The sequence below is a fragment of the Halichoeres trimaculatus genome, unplaced genomic scaffold (assembly GCF_033239565.1).
Source record: "Halichoeres trimaculatus isolate MK-OKI-2021-1 unplaced genomic scaffold, fHalTri1.1 fHalTri1_scaffold_7, whole genome shotgun sequence".
NCBI classification, from domain to species: Eukaryota; Metazoa; Chordata; class Actinopteri; order Labriformes; family Labridae; genus Halichoeres; species Halichoeres trimaculatus.
The window spans coordinates 29,850,638-29,868,530 of NW_027437185.1; the positions used below are offsets into that span (position 1 = coordinate 29,850,638).

The following is a 17,893-nucleotide window of genomic DNA, read 5'->3' on the forward strand; positions in this document are numbered from 1 at the left end:
CTGTAAATAGGTTTCTTCTCACTCTGTATAACATACTTTGTACTATATCTCTCTTTAATTGCTTCAACCTTGGTTTAGAACCTGAGCTGAAGGCAAAGTCTAAGTTAAAACAAAATAGTTTTACTGAAAGAAAACATCAAAAGCTTCTGTTCCTTAAAAAAATGGTTGTGCCATTTAACCTCAGCCTGTTAACATTTTAAATCAGTGTCGGCTTAGGTCAGAAACTAAGACCCATGGTCAAAGGAGACAGAAGAACATGTGAATTTCTGTCAGACAGGAGCAGCTGGTTTCTTTCTGTCTTTCTTTGTTCCTTTGTAAAACTGAAAAAGACATTCTATTAAGGGCAGCAGTTAAGGACCTTTTATTCTTTACAGATTTGAAAGAAAAAAAAAAGTTAAGTACACTAAGCTACCTGACTAATCAAGGTTGTTACTAAAATATGAATGTTTGATTTAAATTTTTAACAACTGATTATTTTTTTTCCCCGTTTCAGCAGTATTTAAGGGGATCTAGAACCACCAACTCTATTTCGAGGCATCTTTGGTTTTGGCTTCCTCTACCCTACATGCAGACCCTCCTAATCTCTGCTTGACTGGATGGGAAGCATCACTGAGCTGCAATCTTGAGATCTCTCCACAAATTTTCAAAGGAGTTTAAATGCTGACTCTGTCTGGGATTCTCAAGTGCGCACAGAAACAAAAACACTCCAATGCTATATTGGCTGTGTGATCTGGTTCAATGTAGCACTGGCTAGTGAATCTGCATTATAGTTTGAAGTTATGAGCACACTCAATAGGATTCTTTCCAACCTAGTTTATCAATGTGAAAAAGGAAGTAAGACAAATAGGGGATCATCTGGGATTTGAACCTGTCTCTGAGTTTACCCTCCTGAAAACCCGGCTCTGTAAAAGGCATCGAATTCGAATCACTCCTCGTTTGAAAGTCTTCTACTACACCCCATTAATTCCCAAAATGAAATGGCAAATGAGATCCTCATTATGAAAATTAAAATGTGCCCAAATCAGATTGTCATTCAGCGACTTCTTCAGGAGACTGTGAAGTTTGACTGCAAATCTAAGAACTGGAGCTTCACAGAGCATGAGATAGGTCACTATTATTCTTTTTCTCACCTAAAGGTTAAGATGCTCTCTGGTTGGTATTAATGCTTCTCAAGAAGCTGTTTATCCCAGCAGTAAGTAGAGCTACTAATCCAGAGAGCAAACCGCCGCTGACATTTAAAAGAAGTCGCCATATGTCAAATTAAATGATACAAACTGTGTTACTGCACACTGTGAAAATTATTCTTGTGGTTAAGGGACATGGGTAATGACAGAAAATGAGCAATTTGAAACTCACAAGTGCTAAGCAAACTCTCTGTTCATCTGCATTTGAAGTACTAATAAAATAGCCAAAATTAACTCTACTGATCTAAAATGAGCAAAACTTGTCTTCAGTAAAATTGGCTCTACGGCTACTATGAGGAATTTTTGGCTTTTCATTGAACATTTTGAAAAGTACAGTATGCAGATTTCTCTGTAAGAACCACAAAATCAAAGCAAGCATCAGTAACAGGACAGATTATTTCTCAATTGACACATTACAAACACAACTCTTGAGGGAAGTGTCACAAATAAGACAACAATGACCCGTCAACCAGAGATTAGCTTGTGTGCACGTTGATACAAGAAGAAGAATCACAAAAAGTCATTGTCATTTCAGACTTCATAATCTGTAGAGTTATTATTACTTTCCCCAGAAAACAATCATCATATGTTCTTAGCGGTGAAAGCAGCAGGTTTCATCCTTAGTAGAACATCTTGGGAAGCTACTGGAGTTTGGCTAGCAATTGTTCATTCATGTGAGATGTCCACATTTCTTTAGCTAACCATGAGTTGTGATGGGCCATCGCAGTGAAACTTGAGTGCTTGGCTTATAGAATGTCCTTTTCTCTTGAAGCCTCTGAAGCAGACTTTCTAAGATATTTCCTTGGACTGGCATGAGAGAATAACTTCCAACCCCATGATTCCCTGCAACTCTATTGAAACCCAAAGACAAATGATCTCTTCTGTGCTATGCCCCATCCAGAAAGGCATTTGGTCTACGTAATACAGAGCAAAGTACTGCAAGGAGTTTAAATGGGAAATGGGCACTGCTTTATTATGCTGCAGTGCCTTCAAATGAATGTGGATAATAGATATATTCACAGCGGTATTAATATCCTCTGAGTTCATCTTTTTTTTTTCCTCCTCCTCCCCTCATTCTCCATTTTCTCTCTCACAGCCTCCAAAGTACTTTGCCCTTGGCTATGCCTTACACTAAATAGATTTATGAGAACATTTGTGTCATATTTCCTCTTTTCCCGGATTGTCAAGACAGATTGTCAGTGTGCCACTGATTGAGTGGAATCACCACACAGACTTAGTTCCCATTGTCGGGCCCCCACATATTCATCTCCTGGGGTTGGGGGAGGAGGATTAAACAAGGCAAATTGGCCAATGACACTTCTCTCAAGGCTTTATGGCTGCCATGAAGTTGAGGTCAGAGGTTTGAAAACAGTGGATCCTTTGATGACATTTTAAACAATTGTAGTTACCATCACCACTAGTACTCTAGTGAAAGTCCATCATCCCCATGACGCTTTGGTTCTTTCAATTTAGTTATCTGACCTTCATTTTACCAGGTTGAAACGTTTGAGAACGAGTTCCCATTTACATACACAACCTGGCCAATGAGTGCCAAAAGAAACACATACACACATAGACTATAGAGACGAATAGACATAAAACATAATGGCTAAAAGCCAATCTATGCAGTACGTGTTATGTGTTTCTGTTCTGTGTTGACTTTGAAAGCAGCACACCCTGCTTTTATAAGCTGCACATGATGAGAAATTCTGTATATATACAAGACTAATCATTTTTTAAAGGTGAGGAAGGTTGATCCTAATGATACTCTTGATACTAATGGTAATGGTAATAATGCTGGTAGGAGACATCAGCTGTGAGAAACATTACTATGGTGACGAGTAAAAGACTGACTTAAAAATGACACTGTTAGTGTTTTCACAAAATATGGTGCTTGGTGATAAAAAACTGAAATGGTCAAAAAGTACAGCATGGGTTGAAATGCATTTTTATGACACTAAAATACTTTAATAAACAGGAAGGAAAAGTCCTTTGAATATCTCAACAGACCCAAGTTTCCATTGCTGATGACGTGTGACAAAAGGTGGCTGTGGCAATTTCAATCAGGAGCTCTTTGCCCCTTTGAGCTACCCGGACCTTCTTCAAATCCTTCATCACTCTGAGTGATTTATCAGCACAGAACTAAGATGACATGGTGGCAGGAGGGGCTACCATTCCTCTGATCAGACAGAGGTGGAGCTCACAGTGAGTTATAGGTGCAGTGGGGGTACAATCGATAAATTAAGCCGGATTGGTCTTGTAAGGAAAGGAGGCAGCTGAATTTCATAAAAAAAAAAAAAAAAAAAGAAATTAGAGCTGTACTCTTTCATATTGAAATAACTGACTAACTAACCAAATAAATATATAAATAAATAATTAAAGAAAAAAAAAATTGGGTGTGATGTCATGAAGTAATACCAATGGTATGACCAATGGTCAGTGTTTTTTTTGAAATAACAATGCCAGAGTAGAGACCTGATTTCAATGGAAAAAAATAGCTTCCACTAGTGTCAAGTTTGAACATTGCAAAACCTTGAGTATCAAGCACTAAGATTTCACTGAGAGCACATAATCCGATAAGCTACAGAGATATATTTCCCCTCAAGTTTCATCACTTTCTACAGATTCTGAGTTCCTGAATAAAACAGGTGTCTCCTTAGCCACTCTTCACTGTCTGAACAAAAGTCTTGCTGGTGAAAAGCACTGTCACAGTCTTGTCCTTGCCTATTATTCAGGTTGTAATGATTGTACCAGCTTCAAGCAATCAATGCTTCTGTAAGAAAAGAAATGCATCATATTTTTCAGTGGCATAAGGTTGAAACAGGTCAGCCATTTTCATGCTTCAATTTATTTCTGGATGGTAAAAGTTACTGAATAGAGTGCAAGAAATTTAAAATGAGAGAAAAATGTTATTGACCTCAATGTAAACATGCTGAATCATATTTTATACTGGCTGTTGAGAAAGACACAATTTGAGGTAGATATGCACCAAAACTGACGTCAGCAACAAGACTCATAAACAGGTTTATTTTTGTACTCCATACATTGTGAAAAGGTAAAAAGAATATTTATAAAGTTATAAAGGAGGAAACAGCAGTGACAAGTAAAATTCCTGACAAAAAAGTTTAAGAAAGGTGATGTTTCTGCTGTTCATCATTCAATCACATATCTTTTCTTTGTCCCGGTTATATCTGAAACATCTGCAGCCTGCTGGCCCTGTCTTCCCACATAATCATCTGAATTCTAATCAAAACTGACCTTGATACAGCCAGCCTTTGATAATGGCTGAATCCACAGGGAGAGACTCCTCAGGGAGTACCTCCATGTGCCAGGCTTGTCTCCATTTAAGGTTAACCTCCTGTTTCTGTAAGGACAACCACTGTCCTCTGCTCCCAGACCTGTCCCACACTGGTCTGTTCTCATTTATAAAACTTCTTATCATCTATTTTGGCTATTGAGGCTCTCTGGGGTGATCAGAAGTTCACAGCTAACATAATTAAGTCATAAAGACACAATGCCTTCATATTGTAACACGATTAAGTACTTATTGTTGAACATCTATAATGTGTAATCCTAACAGTATGTACATATCTATCACAATGCGTCCACCAGGCTTAAACTACTGGCATATTATCAGTAACTGCATAAATTCAGCAGTAATTTTAGTTGTGGTAGAAAGAACAGATTCATCATCTAACAATGCTAAAAATCAACCTTTACTTCAGCATGCATCGACCTAAATGTTGATAATTGTACGTCTGTTGCTATTTGATGTCAGAATTTGAATAATGTTGAAAATGTCAAAGTCAAACTGTATCAAACAGCAGAACAGAGAAAAATCTATTTCTAAGACAATTTGTGCACTGGGGTAGAGAGAGTCTGAAGTAGCCAATCAAGGCAGTAAAATTCATGATTTCCCATAGCAATTATCCCTGATTGCACTTATCAATGATGTGCATTAGATGTACTGCTTCCAAGCATTGTAGATGGCCATTTGATTGCATTAGAATCCCTCTACATTAATGTCAGTGTACCTACGAATCAGCCACTCCCCCACAGCATCTGACAATCAACAATCAGGAAACACAGACTTTGGTGGCAGTCAGGAAAAATGGTTTCTCCTTGTGTGGTTCAACTGCTTGCAATTTGTTGACTATTTAAATTTTTATTTCATAGTCCATTTGGTATTTTTCTATCTTACTTGTGTTCGTATCAGGACTTTTAAGCAATATTTTTTGAACTGTTAATATACCCAGCAATGTGAAGCTGTTCCTGCCAGTGCCTTGGCTCAGACATGAGATCAAGTGCTATGAAATGTATTTTAAGATCTATAAATGTTGAATTTCACACCAGTGTGGACTTTAAGATGCTTTGAGGAGGAGGAGTTAGTGGAACTCTGTCACCACCTTCTGGCCCGGAGTCTCTGCACACTGTCGTAAAGTACTTTTAAGTGAGGCGTGTGTTTGTTTTGGAATTATGTGAGATCAGATCCAAACAAACTTTCTTTGTTTAGGACAGCTTTTTACTATACAACGTGCTGTAGTGACATTCACAGCCCGGTGCTCTGTCGTATATGTAGGCTAACATGACAACAAGTAAACACTGTCAGTTTGTAATTAGTTTAGTAGCTGTTTATATTCAGCACAGCTGAAAGCCTGGTGCTCTGAAACAAGTCAGTAATGTGTAACGTTAGTGGATCCTGGTTAGCTACGTCCTAGTTAGCTACATCCTGTCAGTCATCTACCAATCAGAGCTAACGTAACCTCACTCTTTATTTTATTGATAGACTCTCATGTTTGAACAGACCACTGCAGAATAACTGCTGCAATCTGAGCTAAAAGCTAGTTAGCCTTTAGCTTGAGCTGTGTCACTCTCCTGTTTAGGTTCTTCTGCTCTTCTGTCCTTTTTCTGACCCTTATGCTCCTGTGTCCACCATCACAACAAAATTAGTCATAGAAGTCGTTTTGCGCAGAGAAAAACTCAGATCTTTGTGTTTTATCTTCTCTCACAACTAAACTTTGTCAGTCAGCATGGTGTTGTCATAGAGACCTAGACGTGCCGTAAATCAAACTGGTCCTATTAGACCTGAACTGGAAGTTAAGAAGTGGCAATTTAAAGTAACCTGTAACCAGCAATATTGGCGCTGATAATCTCATTTTAAAGAGTGGATTACGATCAGAAGGAAGACTTTTTCAAGATCACTTTTGAACTCCTCATCCTTTAAAAATAACTTATAGTAAGGAAAAAGCTTCAATGTGCTATTTGATAGCAGTTAATTGCCAACCATTGAACACACGCTATATTCAACTTCTGCATTTTAGTCTTGTCCACAAGCCTTTACACGGCAACATTAAACTCTGTCAGCTGTTGTGTGCCATAAGTCTAAGTGGTTGGTGGTAGCTCACAAAATGTGTTCTACATTCGGCTGAACAGTCTGGTAACTTCTTTTAAAGTGAAAGTGTGTGATTAAAAAGAGCAGAGTCATTGTTTGTAATCAAAGCTGGAGGAGGAAGCAGGAGGACATGGTGGACTAACTGCAGTGTACCAAAAGGGACAAAATAGCAAGAGATTAAAAAAAAGTAAGAACCGTGGACCTTTATCATGCTATCAGTGTGATAATTACAAGGTGCCTTTTTATATTTTTATTTTGTATTAAAAAAATAAATGAGAGAAACAAAATGTGCCACTGATAAATCTAAAGCAACTTCCAAAAGGTTTGAAATTCTTGTTGTTTAGAAAAAAAACATGAGAAAGCAATATTCTGAATACACCTTTAACACATAGGTTTGATTTAAAAGCACAAATTAATTAAATTAAATAAATGTTGGTCACACATGCCAATTGGATGAGTGTTGAAACAAAATCAAAGTGGACGCATTGAAAGATTAAGTCTGAAAAAGACTTTTCTGTAGAAATTTGATAAAAAAAGAAGTCATCAGAGAGTGTGCAGAAGTTGTTTTAACTTCATGAAAAAGTGTTCAGTGCATAAAGGTGAAAAGGCAGCTTTATCTCATTTCCTTCACTTTCCTTCAAACCAGACCAAAAGCTTGTAAAGGATTTGGAGATGGAGTTAAATTATTAAGCAGTGCTCTGCTGTTCAACAGGCAATGAGAGGTTTCCAAAGACACGGAGCTGGTCAGCGGATGGCCTCTGATCACTGTTTTCCTCTCTGCCTCAAAGTAAATCTAATAAAATTGACTTTAAAAGGCACATCAGCAGAGGTTTCGGCTTTTCTCATTTACCTGAGTTTAATGTGCTCAGGATAGAGAGAAGTCTACGGAATAAAACATGAGGATGGCAGTGTAGAAATATTGTGTTAAAACTACAAACAGGTGGAGTAGAGTGTTTAAAACAATGAATTCTGTGTTTAGAGGGACTGTAACCCTGCCTCTAATTTATGTCTAAAGACCTGTAGGCGTGTTCGTGTTGTTAATGACTTGGAGTGTAATCATGAAGTCCCTTTTATTGTTACAGTACTCCACTGAAAACCCTGTTTAATTAGATGTGGCGATCAATGAAGCAATGTGTGCCTAGATTGCTTTTTTCATAACCCCATTCTTTTAATAGTTTCTGAGGGTTTTGCAAAAGAGACATTTATTTACTGGTCGCAGCCAATTAACTGTCATCTCCTTCATTTCCACAAAATGACAAAGTTGATATAATTCAAAATTTGAAAAAAATAGACATCTTAATATATACCCCACATGAAGACTTTTCAGTCCACTAACACAATGCCTGGCAGTCTCAGTCAAGTGCATAATTAGTGGAATTAGATTAAATAACCAATTACCAGACTAACAAAGTAAATAAGCCTTCAGGGAATTCACCGAAAGCTTGAGAATAGAATTAGAGCGGAATTAGTTTATTGACAGGCTGATGACAGTGTGGTCAGACAAACAGCTCTATTCCTGCCACAAGTGCTGAGTGCCTGCTGTCATCAGGGGAGGAAGCAGGAAAGTCAAGGGTGGAAATGTGAACGCCAGAAGACAAAGTGTTTGGATAAAATAAATGTAATGAATAAAAATAAAAAAGTAGTTTTAGGGCCTACAATCTCCGGAATAGTACCAAAGGTTGTTGGTTCTGCAGTTGAAAATATAGTCTTTGGTAAAAACAGTGAGACTTACCTCTGCTGGCACTTTCCACATGCTCCAGCTCATCTGGAAACCTCAGAATGGCCTCATAGTTTTCTTCACACTTTTCAGCCAGGAAATGAAGAAGCGTTGTGTTCTGACTGATGGATTTGGTGTCTCGAAGCTGCGAAAGTATAGAAATAAAATAAAGTGAAACGGATGACCCAGAAAGCCATCGTCAGTTATAACCCTCTCTTTTCTGTGTATTTCATTTTTGTGACGGAATAGAAGGTATAGTAAAGGAAGAAATCCCAGAACATAATATCAAATCAATCAAAAACCACAATAACAACAATGTATTATTATTAAGAGGAAAATCCCAGGTACGTACAGCTTAAGGTGAGTGGCAGTGACTGTATCTGCGGAGGCCCTGCCCTTCACCTTAATTCTCTTCCTTGGCTCGGTTTGGGGAATTTCCTGGCTTAACAATTTGGACAGTGCATGTGTTGCCCTAAGCCAGAAAATCTATTCAGGATGTGAGGACGTGGTTGTGTTAAAATATAGTAACCAGGTGACAGATTGGAAGCACAAATCCCTAAGACAGGGAGGAATTTCTAACTCTGAATTGTCATAGTAACCGAACCTAAATGATCAATTGCTGCCCTGTAAATGTTGAATTAACAAAACCACCTCAACTCCAAAAACTACTTTTAAATTGTAAAGAATGACAACTTTTACATCAAATGTAGCATCCAATTACTGATGATTTCTACTCCAAATGCAGTTTTATCGAAATGCTAAGTTAACCTGCTGCTAGCTTAAGCTTTCAAAAGTACTAATATTTTCAATATTAACAATAGGTAATGTTTTGGTTAGCTTTAAGGGGTCTTTTTGTTTTGTTTTGTTTTGTTTTGTTTTGTTTTAAGCAAAATGATGCCAACTGTCTCCCTCATGTCTTTTTTTATGTCGGTGATTCCCTTACTAGTGTAGCTATCCATTTAGCCTACACAGTGGGACTAAAAGCCTGCTTCATCTCAAAGAAAAGGGTAAATAAATTAAATTCTCACAAATTAAACACATCAGTGGTTTATTCACAGATGATTCCTGAAGATGTCAAAAATGCAGGTTTTGTTGTTAGCAGAAAAATGCTGAATGTTTAGTTGATCAGCAAAGAAGTTATTGAGATTGACTTTATTTAAGTTGTCTAAACTGAAATATATAATTTCATTTAACAACATAAAACACTGAGAACAGTCAAATTGATCAAAAGCAAAAAATGTACATAACACAGCAAAACAGTCTTCATCTTATTCTGAGACGGAAACTTACAAGCAGGAAAGTTTGAGTGAAAGTTCTTCACTGTGTTCGCCAAGACAGTGTGTATGTGTTCGCCAAGACAGTGTGTGTGTGTCTTTGTATGTTAGTATCTGTGCTCATACACAAAAGCCAAAGTCTCCACATCAGTGCATAGGAAACTTGTTCCATATTCATTCCCCACCGTGATTGCCATGCTGTTCGAACGGCATGCTGGGAAAACTAATTAGCACAACCCACCTCTGTGTACTCATACTGATAATATCCGAGCAGTAAACAGCCTGCAGTCGGACATGCCCACACACACACACACACACACACACACACACACACACACACACACACACACACACACACACACACAGTTGTGTACATGCTCTTACAAGCACACACATTCAGACAAAAGTGAACTGAAACAAATAAAGGAAGCCAGAATCATCCCCTTGCACATCAATTCAAACACACACACACACACACACACACACACACACACACACACACACACACACACACACACACACACACACACACACAAACACATGCAGGCACAAGCATGCATATTTTTGTTACATGAGGATCTATCATTTGCTCTCGTCGAGTAATCACAATTTAATTTCATGGATTTGAAATTTTAATTTGTTTATTGTTATCCCCTGAACTGTCATTACTGCACAAGAAGGTGCATCTCTGGTATGCTGATTTCATCTGCTAACTAATATTAGTAATGTGTAATAAAGAGAGGGTAAACTGGGACAGGTAAAAAAAAGCAAAGAGGGAGCTGTGAATGATAACAAACAATGCACTTACTGGAACAATAGTTTCAAATAATGTTGTCAGATTTTACTGTTTGAATCTCTAGGTTTTAGTAAGTATGTCCTTGGCTTCCCCCCGTAAGCTCAGCTCTCTTATTGAGGAACTGCAGAACCGGCTCGGCTATCAATGGTGCAGATGTGGCCCATTTCATTACAGAGTTTTTCAAAATATTTAGAAAGCTTAGCCTGAACACAAGTGCACGTTAGTCTGTGCAACACTGAACATTTTCTAGGAACTTTCTCTCTTAATGCAATTTTATTATCAGTATTATCATTATTATTACTTTTTATAGTGACTAATTGTAGTATATGCAATAATTATCTTATATTTTAATTTTCACAGTATTTGTCTTTTCTTTTTTATAGTATTATCACTTTTTTATATTTATTTATTAAGTTAAGCTTATATCGACAAAACAAGTTGTGTTAATACTCTGCCCCTGCCCCTTTTGCTGATAAACACTCAATTTTAAACCTCATTATTCTTGTGGAAGCTTTTAAATCCTAAAAAGTATCAAATCGAGACAGTTTGAAACATCCTTTTCTGAAGGGAGATGTTTTTTCATTAAAAATAAATGAATAATGCAAATAATAATACAAATAATAATAATAATAATAATAATAATAATAATAATAATAATAATAATAATTATTATTATTATTATTATTATTATTATTATTATTATTATTATTATTATTATTATTATTATTATTATTATTTTCAAAGAAAGAAAATAAAAAAAATCAAACTTATTTGATAGGTAAAAGGGTTTCTGTACTAGCAGTAGGAACACTGCATAAACCTAGAGATGCTGATTTTACTTTCACAACATTTTACATCAGGCGCTTCAGTTGGTGTTGCAGTTTTAAGGTGTCATGAGAACTACAGTCTGGGCATTTGGGTATCTTTGCTATGGCCACAGTGAGCTGGCCCAAGTTGAAGCCTGAGGCTATTTTTAATCGTTGGCCATTTCAAAGTTTGTGCTAAAAGGCAAAAGTGCACATGCTGTCATAACTACCATGCTCTGAAATTCTCTTTCGGGGAAAAAATAAGAATAAAAACAAAACAGAATTCGGAAGACCTCAGGCTCTTTTCTTTGGCAGTACCTACATAGAAAGCCTTTTCTACTAACTTCAAATCTCAGAGTGTTAAAGCAGCATCTTTGTTACTTTTGCAATTCATATGAATGGATTTAATTTATGATCTTTTTTACACTTAATAGAAATAGAAAATAAATCAACAATAATTAAATTAACATTAAAGAAGAATTATAAATGACAACACTCATTTTGACACTGTCAGATGAAGCAGCCACACAAGACAAACACATATGTATCACACACGTATTGGAACACAAAGTACACAGGGTACAAGAATACAATGAGACTGGATTCTGCTCAGACAAAGTCAGAGCAAGGACTATACTGACTTTCACTGCTCCACAACACTTGTAATTGTTGTAGTAGTTTCAGTTGCAAAGAAAATCAGGACACAAGGTCAAACTGATGTTGTGTTGATGTTGCCAGGATACAATGTCAAGAAACTAATAGATGACTTGTGTCCTTCATCCCTAATTGAACAGGAATTATCACACTATGGCTTTTCAATAATTTAGCAGAGTTTGTGAAAGTGCTCACTCTTTCAGTAGGATTGGGATGAAACCCAGGAGAAACAATATTTCTCTGTTTTATTTTTTCCTTGAGGTTCAAAGCAGATGGTTTTTTCCCAGTTTACCCAAATGTTTCATTATGGAAACAATTCCCTCTATATTTTTCATCATCATGCAAAGTTTGACCTCTGTTTATCACTGTCATATATGCTATTAACATTTTTCAATGTGATTTTTTTTTTTATTTTCCAAAACCAAATCTCTTTTAACATAAAACATTACAAAATATTTTAAGGCTTTGCGATTCACAGAATTTTTTTTTTTTTTTTTTTTTGAAGCATTATCATGATGATGTTTGAAGTTTGGCGTGTTTGGCATGTCCACTTCATTGCAAGTACATCACCATTCATTCTTTGGGCTCATACCAACATTTACAGTGAAACTGAGACTTACCAGAGTTTGATAAACATTCTTCTTAGTCCTTGCAGATGTATTTCTATTGCATTTTACTTCACTTTTGATCTTACACAATCACTTCTTTAGAACCTATTTGACCTGTAAACAATATTTTGCATAGTAAAGTCTACCTCGGCTAGAAGTCTGATATAATTGTTAACTACACTTCTTATTGACAGGGGCCAAAATCCAATCATGAGACAGGAACCAGTGAGACCTAGGATTGTTTTTTACACTAAAAATGAGAATCAACATTTCAACCAATGTTCTTGAAAAGCCAGAAGGGATGTTTGGCTTGTTGAATACATGAGACAGGATTAGCTCCCAAGGGATTTGTGTGTCCTTGGTTGGTGGAGGACTGAAGGTGGAAGGCAAAGGTGGGTCAGCCAATGCCCTTCTGCCTTGTGCTCATTCCTATAATCAACCTCCTCCTCTCTGATGAGCCCATTAGGTACCCTAGACCTGCCACCCAGGGGGCCATTTACTTGATTGACTAAAGTGAGAAAGCAGACTTTTTTTTTTTCTTGTCCATCTATAATGGCCCAATCAGCCCCCTGAGGCATTACCAGGCTCTACACTGACACTACACACTGATTCAGCCCGCCTGCAAGGATACAAGAGACATGCTGGATTCCATACTGATGCCCTTTTCCTGAGTGTTTACTGGTTTTGGATAGCTGTGTGGCATTCACATGTATGTCTCCCTTAAGGGAAAAAATCATGGTGAGATTTTTCACATGACACCACAAGTTGATGTTAATGTTCTCCATTGTGTTTTAAAATCATAATAAACATTTTCTTACAGAATACGTAGAGCTGCAAGTTAGACAATAGAATAAATAGACATATGGCTCAACAGCTCCATTGCCAAGCTTAAGCCTTGTTTCAGCACATTAAAACAGTCTGTTGGCTGTCCAATAAATACTCTGATAAGTTTATCAGCTGTTGAATAAGAGTTTGTATAAAGCTGTCTGTGCTCCACAGCATCACAGTGCCAAAAAGCTACCAAGGGATCAAGGTGACTGCCTCCTTGTATAAATGTTATTTGTTATTAAGTGAAGCTGATTTTAGAGATCTCTTTGGTACATGACTTTTTTCTCTCTGTTTATCTTTTTTATCCTCTTAAACATTGACATAAAAGATGATTAAATACTCAATGTCGCTTTTATTTTAAGTTTTATTCATTAACTTTTGTTCTGATAACTTTTTCAGAAACAATTTTACTTTAATTTTGCTCCCTCAAATGAAGGGTTGCATTTTTTATAATTGTTTTACTTCACTAAAACTATACTGGAGACAGATAAAAGTAAACGCAACACTTGTTCATGTCATGTATTTTCTATTTGTATAGTATCACATTTCGTTTTGCATTATATATTTTATTGCTTCATATTGTAACAACTTGTTTATCATTTTAGCTCACTGTACTTAACCATATCATATTGTATCATAATATATTGTCTCGTGGCATACTGTGGAATATAATATTGTATTGTGTTATATCTCATTGTGTCTTATCTGAGCATACTGCATCGTATCAAACTGTGTTTTATTAAATCATATTAAACCATATTGTTCAAATTGCATTGTCCTTTAACACATGATAGCAGAATGTATGGTGTACAATTTATATACAGCACTTGAGGTATTATGAACTTGTGTTTTGTTCTGAAAACCTACCAGAATATCTGCCAAGTATCTGTTCCAGACTCAGTTACCAAATACAAAACAATCAGACAAATTATATGTCCAGAGTTCTAACTGAAAATGAAGCCATTTTAATTTAAACTGCATAAGTGATGCATACAAAAAAGAAAAAAATCCCATCACAGAGTTTGAGTTTTTAAACAACCTAACTCCTGTGGTTTGAGGACACATTTTAAATCCAGCCTTAAAGGTAAGACATATCTGCTGTTCGGTCTTGGACCAACAGTCTCTCCTCTACCTTGGCTTGAGGACTCTCCCAACAGAGTGGAGGAAAGCCTCTTTTTCTCATGTGTTTGTGTACATCTATGTGCAAAGCCAAACAGGTCTGCTATAGCTGTATGAGTGCATGGCTGCCAGTCCTCTCTTTAACCCCTTTAACCTGGCAGTGGACACGTTTTCTGGCTCCAGCTCCATTTTGAACTGTCATTTTTATATATAAAACATGTACGTTTGTATTGTTGATACTCAAGTGTTGATCATAGTATTATTTGTTTCTGTTCAGTCCTTTGAGGCATTATTGTTAAAGCTTTCGCAGTATATTTGTGTAAAACCATTAAACTGAAAAACTTTCATACAGCAGCGTTAACAGAAGAATCACTCTATATTATCTAAAAGCTACACTGTATTGAGACGTGACAGGCTTTACTGAGAGGAATGTAATCGTTTCAGGATACAAACAACCCATCAAAATGAAGGTCATAAGCACGTGTGACACAGACAATAAGCTTTATCTTGACAACATGGTTTAAAAAGAAGGAAATCATCTCAGTTGGCTTTCTCCATTCTTACAATCATTTAAAAGCCAGCTACAAATTGACTGGCTAACAACCGCCTCTTGCTCAGGGTACTCATCGCACACACAGCCCTGCTAGCTCTGAATCAAAAACTGACATAGGAACACATGTTGTGGAGCTGCTTTCCAACAAACTCCTTCTGATGTTCTTTAGGATTAAGATTATGTCACAAAAATCAATGTAATACAATCTAATCTGTGCCTTCAGAGTTTAAATGTGCTTATATTATTGCGAAGTGGGTTCTGCTTTGTTTTTCTGTGCTCCCGTCTTACCTTGCAGAGGAAGCTGATGTTGAAACCAAACGTCTGGGCGTTCCTTGAACCGGCGTTCATGTAATTGCCAACCAGCAGCACCAGCTCCAGGAGTTTGCAGAAGCCTTCGCTCTTCTTCACTTCCTCACAAGCAAAAGTCACATTCATGATATCAGGCCGGATGTTGTTCACCTGCTCCTCAAACGTCAGCTTGAACAGGATGCCGTTGAGACGTGATCGTAGGAGTTTCACAGAACTCATCTGGGGGAAAATTTTGGAAAGTATAAGAAATGTTAGTCGTTAGTGATGAAAATATGCACAAAACAAAGGATGTGGTGCAGCAATTTTGTTGATTGCCACTTCCACATGGACACGTAGTGTACTCTGTTTGAAGTCCCGCCCACAGCTGAAGAAGCATCCATCATGGTGAAGAGACAAAAACACTTTACCCCAAGTAGGTGGAGTTATATATAACCATGGTTACATGTCAAAGAAAAAAAAGAGTTAAATTTTTGGTAGATTCACAAAAATCTCTTTAAAGTATGAGAAAAACTTTTAATCTTCTTGTTTTTTTCAAGACATCTTAACATTTTCAACTTAATTTATAACCTGCAGATTTTTTTATTTTGTTATAAAACACTTCACAATAAAAATGTGTTGATTTCAAGACTGGGAAGGTGTTAATTAGATCCTAAATGTATTGTAAACTTTTAGATCTTTACATTGTTAGGATTGCATTTTTTAATCTCGTTAAAGTTGTTCAAGTCCTCAAAATCTAACACACTAACGATCGCTTTAATCTAGGGGCATCTCATGTGACTAAAATTAGAAAAAAAAAATGGTTATTTGGTAACACCATCCTGATTTTGTCTTGTATTGACTACCTGGGGCAGACACCTTTGCAAGAAAGCATGGAAGAGAAACAGATGCCAGGATATCCTTGGGGCAAAGTTTTATGCAACTTTACAATGGATGACTTTACCCTCTTGCCCTATAAGAGATTGAGTTTTGTGGGGCGTCTTATGCGTTAAAAAAATGTCATCTGAACCTCTAAGGAGGATATCAAAACCAAACATTGTGAGCTGGAAAATTCCCATTGGGCTCCTAAGATGACTGAACCAGAGTTGTTTCACCTGGTCAGCTGGAGTCAAATGACTCATCCAAACCTGCAAAGGGGACGAGTCTAAAGAGAGGACAAGAGGTGAGTTTTGGAAAGGCACTTTGAATAGTCAGAGTGAATACAACTTCTCTGTCTTGTCTTTACTTTCGAACAATGATTCACTAGTTTTGAGCACTTTTTTGGCAAAGGGCCAGCATAGCCATGTTTTAGACACTTCTCAACTTGACAAAGAAACAGCTGCCGGCTAATTAACGACAACTGAGGACAAAAGCTGTGTTACTCTTCTTTTGTTGTTGTTGTACTAACAAGAACTGTTTAATTCTTCTTGAGAGACTCACAATAGTCCCACACAAAACTATTAACAAAACTTTATTGTTGAAAATAAATTGTGCCTTGATGCTGAAGTCCTTCATATCAGCCCATTGTTTATTAAGAAACCACTAAAACTGTGCAAACTAAGTAGTTAGAGAAAAAGAAAAAATATTTTGGCTTAACAAATATGTTGTGACCCCTTCAAATGAATTAAGGCAGACAAATGTGTAAATATTTAAGGCAGGAGTGTCAAACTCATTTTCACTGTGGGCCACATCAGCATAATGGTTTCCCTCAATGGGCCAGATGTAACTGTAAGACAGTATACAATGTAGCCAAATGTAATTAAATTTAATGTAAGATAAATGCAACTACTGCTTCAAAAATTCACCTTCTGAAAAATACTTTGCAGCATAGGCAATTTCTTCAGCCACAACAAAGCTAGCTTTCAGTGCCTCGTTGTTTTTGGATTTGGCTTTTTTGACACATACTGCTGCGATTGCAGTTTGCATTTTCAATCTTGCACTATTTGTTGTTTTTCTTGGAGGCTCACTTTAGCATACTTAGCTCCGTATGTGGTGTCAAAATGCGGACGCAGATTGTACTCTTTGACAACCATCATGGCCTCATAACACAAAAGACATACCGTTTTTTCTCCTTGAGGCACAAACATATATTAGCCTTCTCGTCTTTCTTGAAATGAGTCCTCCATCTGCATCAACTTTTCTCTTTCTGGGCACTTTGGGATTATTGTTTTGTTTCTCAATCTCACTCGTTCGGAAATTGGCACTGACATGAAAACACTGCAATCTAGTGGCAGGATTCCATCACTTTGTGGGTTACATAGTCAGTAGGTATTGTGGGAAACATAGTTTATGGTCAATGCATACATTTGACTTATTCATTGTAAGAAAATCAGACCTTTTAAGCACTCGTTGGCCACATAAAATGGCCTGTTTGTTAAATGAAGACAGTGTGAAATTTCCAATATGGTATGTTTCTTTGGACTTTCAATCCACTAAATAACACCAACTAAGAGTCAGTGACAGAATAAGCCGTTTGGTATTGGCAGAAAATATTTGGCAATGATAGTGCACATTACATGATTTCTGCTTTCTTAATCTCTAATCTACGTTCCTTTTTCAGAGCTTTAGTTCCAGGTGTAGTTAATAAAGTCAAATATCTTCCTCTTGATGAATCAAGTGGAGGCAGGTGGCTTATCACCAATAGCTCTGGTCCTATGAAAGTGTTCTGCCTGTAATA

At 36.9% G+C, this 17,893-nt stretch overlaps 1 protein-coding gene across 8 annotated transcripts in view; it reads right to left on the reverse strand.

Moving 5' to 3' along the window:
- The window catches only part of diaph2 (diaphanous-related formin 2), a 483,641-nt gene that overhangs the window by 170,376 nt on the left and 295,372 nt on the right, over positions 1 to 17,893 (reverse strand). For all 8 annotated transcript variants that reach the window (XM_074674141.1, XM_074674142.1, XM_074674143.1 and 5 more), the window contains 2 exons: positions 15,220 to 15,459; positions 8,309 to 8,438 (listed from right to left, as the gene is read on the reverse strand). In XM_074674141.1, coding sequence (XP_074530242.1) covers positions 8,309 to 8,438; positions 15,220 to 15,459 — 370 coding nt within the window. The remainder of the gene's footprint in view (positions 1 to 8,308; positions 8,439 to 15,219; positions 15,460 to 17,893) is intronic.